Source organism: Betta splendens, chromosome 12 (assembly GCF_900634795.4).
Source record: "Betta splendens chromosome 12, fBetSpl5.4, whole genome shotgun sequence".
Lineage (NCBI taxonomy): Eukaryota > Metazoa > Chordata > Actinopteri > Anabantiformes > Osphronemidae > Betta > Betta splendens.
The window spans coordinates 8,897,298-8,901,268 of NC_040892.2; the positions used below are offsets into that span (position 1 = coordinate 8,897,298).

The following is a 3,971-nucleotide window of genomic DNA, read 5'->3' on the forward strand; positions in this document are numbered from 1 at the left end:
AGGCGCAGGAAACACGCGCTTCGATCTTTGCAATGGCCATACCAGTAATTAGCCTAAAGATCTTTTTCATCTCCCAACATCCAGGCTATTTTTACGCAAAACACTGGGGCGGAATAAAAGCGTCAGATTAGTCATATGTGGACTACGGGCCACTGTGAATGGCCACTAAAAGGGATGCAGGCCACACCAAACTTTTTTTTTAAACCACTCACAGTTAATTTTCAAAGACCTTTTTTGTTAGTTATTTCTCTCTCTCTCTCTCTCTCTCTTCATTGCGCCCCAGTGACGTCTCGCCACCACGTGACCAGGGCGGCGGTATAAAAGCGCAGGGAAGATCCGCCCCCCGTGCGAGTCAGGTTTGGTCCTTTTGCAGGTTTCCCGGCGCATTTCTCAGCCTGGCGTCGCCGGGACCATTCGTTGGCCGGCGATAAAACCTGAAAACATATGGAAGCTGCGAGAAAAGCGGGGGGCACCTACCACTGGCGGCGACACGTGCTCCTCTCCTCTCCCCCTCCTCATAGGAGTCTTTGAAGAGGGAGGGCAGGGCAGCTTGTGCATCCCATCGTCTTCCTCATCTGGCGTCGGAGGGCACAGCCGTAGCCCCTGTGAGCCATGACTCTGAGCTCAGAGATGTCGGATGCCTCCATCCTTTCGGAAGAGACCGACATAGACGTGGTCGGCGAGGGGGAGGATGGAGATAACCAGACGCGCTCCTTCGTGGACGACGTGGCCCAGATGCGCGACGGCATTCTGCTGGCCGGCTCTCCTCCTCCGTGCCTGGACAGCTCCACCTCCTCCAGGGATGCCTACAAGCCGGCGGGCAAGAACACGCTGGTGAAGCCCCCTTATTCCTACATCGCCTTAATCACCATGGCCATCCTGCAGAGTCCCAAAAAGCGGCTCACCCTCAGCGAGATCTGCGACTTCATCAGCAACCGCTTCCCATATTACAGGGAGAAGTTCCCCGCGTGGCAGAACTCCATTAGACACAACTTGTCCCTCAACGACTGCTTCGTCAAGATACCGAGGGAGCCTGGGAACCCCGGGAAGGGCAACTACTGGACCTTGGACCCGGAGTCGGCCGATATGTTCGACAACGGGAGCTTTCTGCGGCGCAGGAAGCGCTTCAAGCGGCAGCAGACGCAGGACTTGCTGCGGGAACACAGCGGCTTCCTCCCCGCCGGTGCCGCGTACGGCTACGGGCCGTACGGCTGCGGAGGATACGGCATCCAGCTGCAGTCGTACCACGCGCACTCCGCGCTTTTCGCCTTCCAGCAGCAGCAGCAGCAGCCGCCGCCGCCGCAGCAGCACTCCAGGCATTCGCACACGGGCACCGTTATCCCCGCGCCGTCTTTGATGCCCACCACCACGGACTTAGCCAGGAGTCGCTTTTACCCTCAGCTCGGCTCCACTCTGGGCGCCGCCGCCGCGCAGAAGTCCGGCGCGGCGGCGCAGCGGTCCCCGTTCTCCATAGAGAGCATCATCGGGGGGTCGGCGAGCCCCTCCAGGACTTCTCCCGTCGTTGTGCCGGTCTTAACGCCCTCTCTGGGACATCCGGTGGCCGGCCAGCCGCACACGGTCCACGCGGGGGCTGTCCTACACCCGGTTGAAAACTTCCCGAGCAGAGTTGTGAGCGGCACTAGCAGCTGTTAAATGTCTTAACCACGAACTTTTCAAGAAACTTAAAAAAGAAACAGCAACAAAAACAAAAACACCCCTCACTGAAGGTAGGATTATTTTTGTATGTTTATTTGATAGCACGCAGCTGAATGACGGACGTACGGACAAACACTATTTGTGCCTATATTCATGCTGTTTAAAAACTTATATTTATGTTAATTTCTTTCGGTGTAAATCAGATTCTTGATCACGAACTCCCCCCTGTATTTTCCATGAAGTGATTCGTTTCCGTCACTGTTTAGGGCGTCTCAGGATAACTACCTAATGAAGAGGTTTAAGTGATCACATGTTTAAAAAAATAGGTTAATAATGTACTTGTGTCAAACACATCCATGTTTTTATTAGCTTGGCGAATCGAAACATTGAAGGTTCTGATTTCAACTTTGTATTAAGAGACACAGAGCAAAGTCGTACATTTATAATAATGATAATAATATGCAGTGTGTGTTTATTTCAGTAATAAAACATTGTACATTTTTGGCAAGTATTGTGTAATTGAAGTGTGATATTTTTACACAAGTTTGTTTTTCAACAAGAATAAATTTCGTTTTGCAAAAAAAAGCTAATTTGTTTGTAATAAATGAATTAAATAATTTCACGCGTCGTGGCCTTGGTGCGACACCCAAGGGTTTATAGCCTCCAACGGAAATTAGGCAAAATAACGCTGCCAAAACACTTAGATGAAGTTTATGGCTGTGTTGGCTTTTCATTTTGTGGTTGTGACGTAATAATCAGCTAATAATAACCTTAACTGGCTTTGTGTGAGGTAAAAACTGCTTTTCTTATGTCAGAAAGCGTGTGCGCGCGTACTGAGCGTCTCATGAAATACATGCATGCATTCTGTTTGCGCTACAGTTTGTTAGACACTAATGTCAGAGCACTACAGCCCCGGAGCATGCGCACACGGGATCTGCGTGTCCGTCTGACCTCTCTCACACTCATCCTCGTAATTACGGTGAGCGGACAGGAAGGTGTCGGCGGGGTGAGACGGGGGCTGCATTTTGCTTGCTTCAGGTCGGTGATCACGCCGGTGCTGATGTCGACAGCAGAGCGGCTCCCGAGAAAACACCCCTCATCCAATATTTCATTATCTCCCCTTATTTGGCACAGTTTACGCAGAGGAAATGAAACGTTGCTGCCGAAGTCGCGTTGCGCGTGCGCCACGGGGCCAACAGGTCTCGTGGACAGGGATGTTATGGAGGTTAATGCCACCTTAATCCGCTCACCGTTTTCAGTGTTTACTCACTTTTATTTTGGCATTCGTTTTGGCCCACATAGGGCAGCGTGCCACTTGGACCACGTAGGTAGAGGCTGAGTGTCCTTCCACGGAGCTCAGTGGCAGATTAAAAGACACGTTTAATGGCTGAGGTGAAGAAAAACGCGCACGTTTATATTTATAGGCATTATTAGTCTCCAAGGCAGCGCATTAGAATGAATCAGGTGCCGAAGCCGTGGACTGCAACACCTGCGTTCCGGCGACGCTTCCGCCGCATGTGTCAGGCTCCTGTTTAATTTTTCACGAGCGCTGCGTGTAGCCTCTATTACGCAGCAACGCTCCTTCCGTGACTGGATGCGTGCGCCCGTCTACTGCGTGTGTCTGCCTCCCTTGATTCAAGGCAACGTGTGTGTAGTAGATCGCTAAATTGGCGCAGCGCTTGGAGCCAGTTCACTAGGCCACGGGAGGACAGCTATTGCGTGATGATGTAACACGCAACGAGAGACGGACACGCACGCGCGCGCACACATACGCACAGCGAAGAGAGAGGGAGCGAGAGAAAGCAGCGGGGAAGGAGGTCAGTTGTAGCCTACTGTATGGGGTTGTTTACGAACACAGACGGCTAAATACGGAAAAGAATCATTTATGCAATAAGATATATTAGGCTGTAAGTGTTTGTCCTCCCAGCGGCTGATCTATCACAATAAGAGCTCTGTGGGTTTCGTGTCTGGTGATTTCATTTATTATTTTATGGCATTTTTGTGTATTTGAAACCCGGACGTTCCACATGCTGTAGTTGGATAAACACCGTGTCTTGTGTTGCTTATTAGGTGTAAATACACGAGCATCATGGCCTTTTATCACTATCAGTTACATATCTATTATTTTCTATATATATTTGTTTTATCAACACTTATCCGTGAGTCATTTAGGCCTCATGGCTGTAATTGCTTTATAATAGCCAGATAATAAATAATAAGAGCAACTAGTGTGGTTTCAATGCTAACTTGTACACATGTATCCAGACTATACGCACCACGGGTTTAGAATGATTTACAAACTTCATTTGGAAACT

General features: G+C 50.0%; 1 protein-coding gene across 1 annotated transcript; it reads left to right on the forward strand.

The window, feature by feature from the left end:
* The first annotated feature begins 360 nt into the window (after positions 1–360).
* On the forward strand, positions 361–2,257 carry foxd1 (forkhead box D1). The gene has a single exon (XM_029170037.3). It carries the CDS (start codon positions 613–615, stop codon positions 1,651–1,653), a length of 1,041 nt encoding a protein of 346 aa, XP_029025870.1. The 5' UTR covers positions 361–612; the 3' UTR covers positions 1,654–2,257.
* Positions 2,258–3,971: the final 1,714 nt, after the last annotated feature.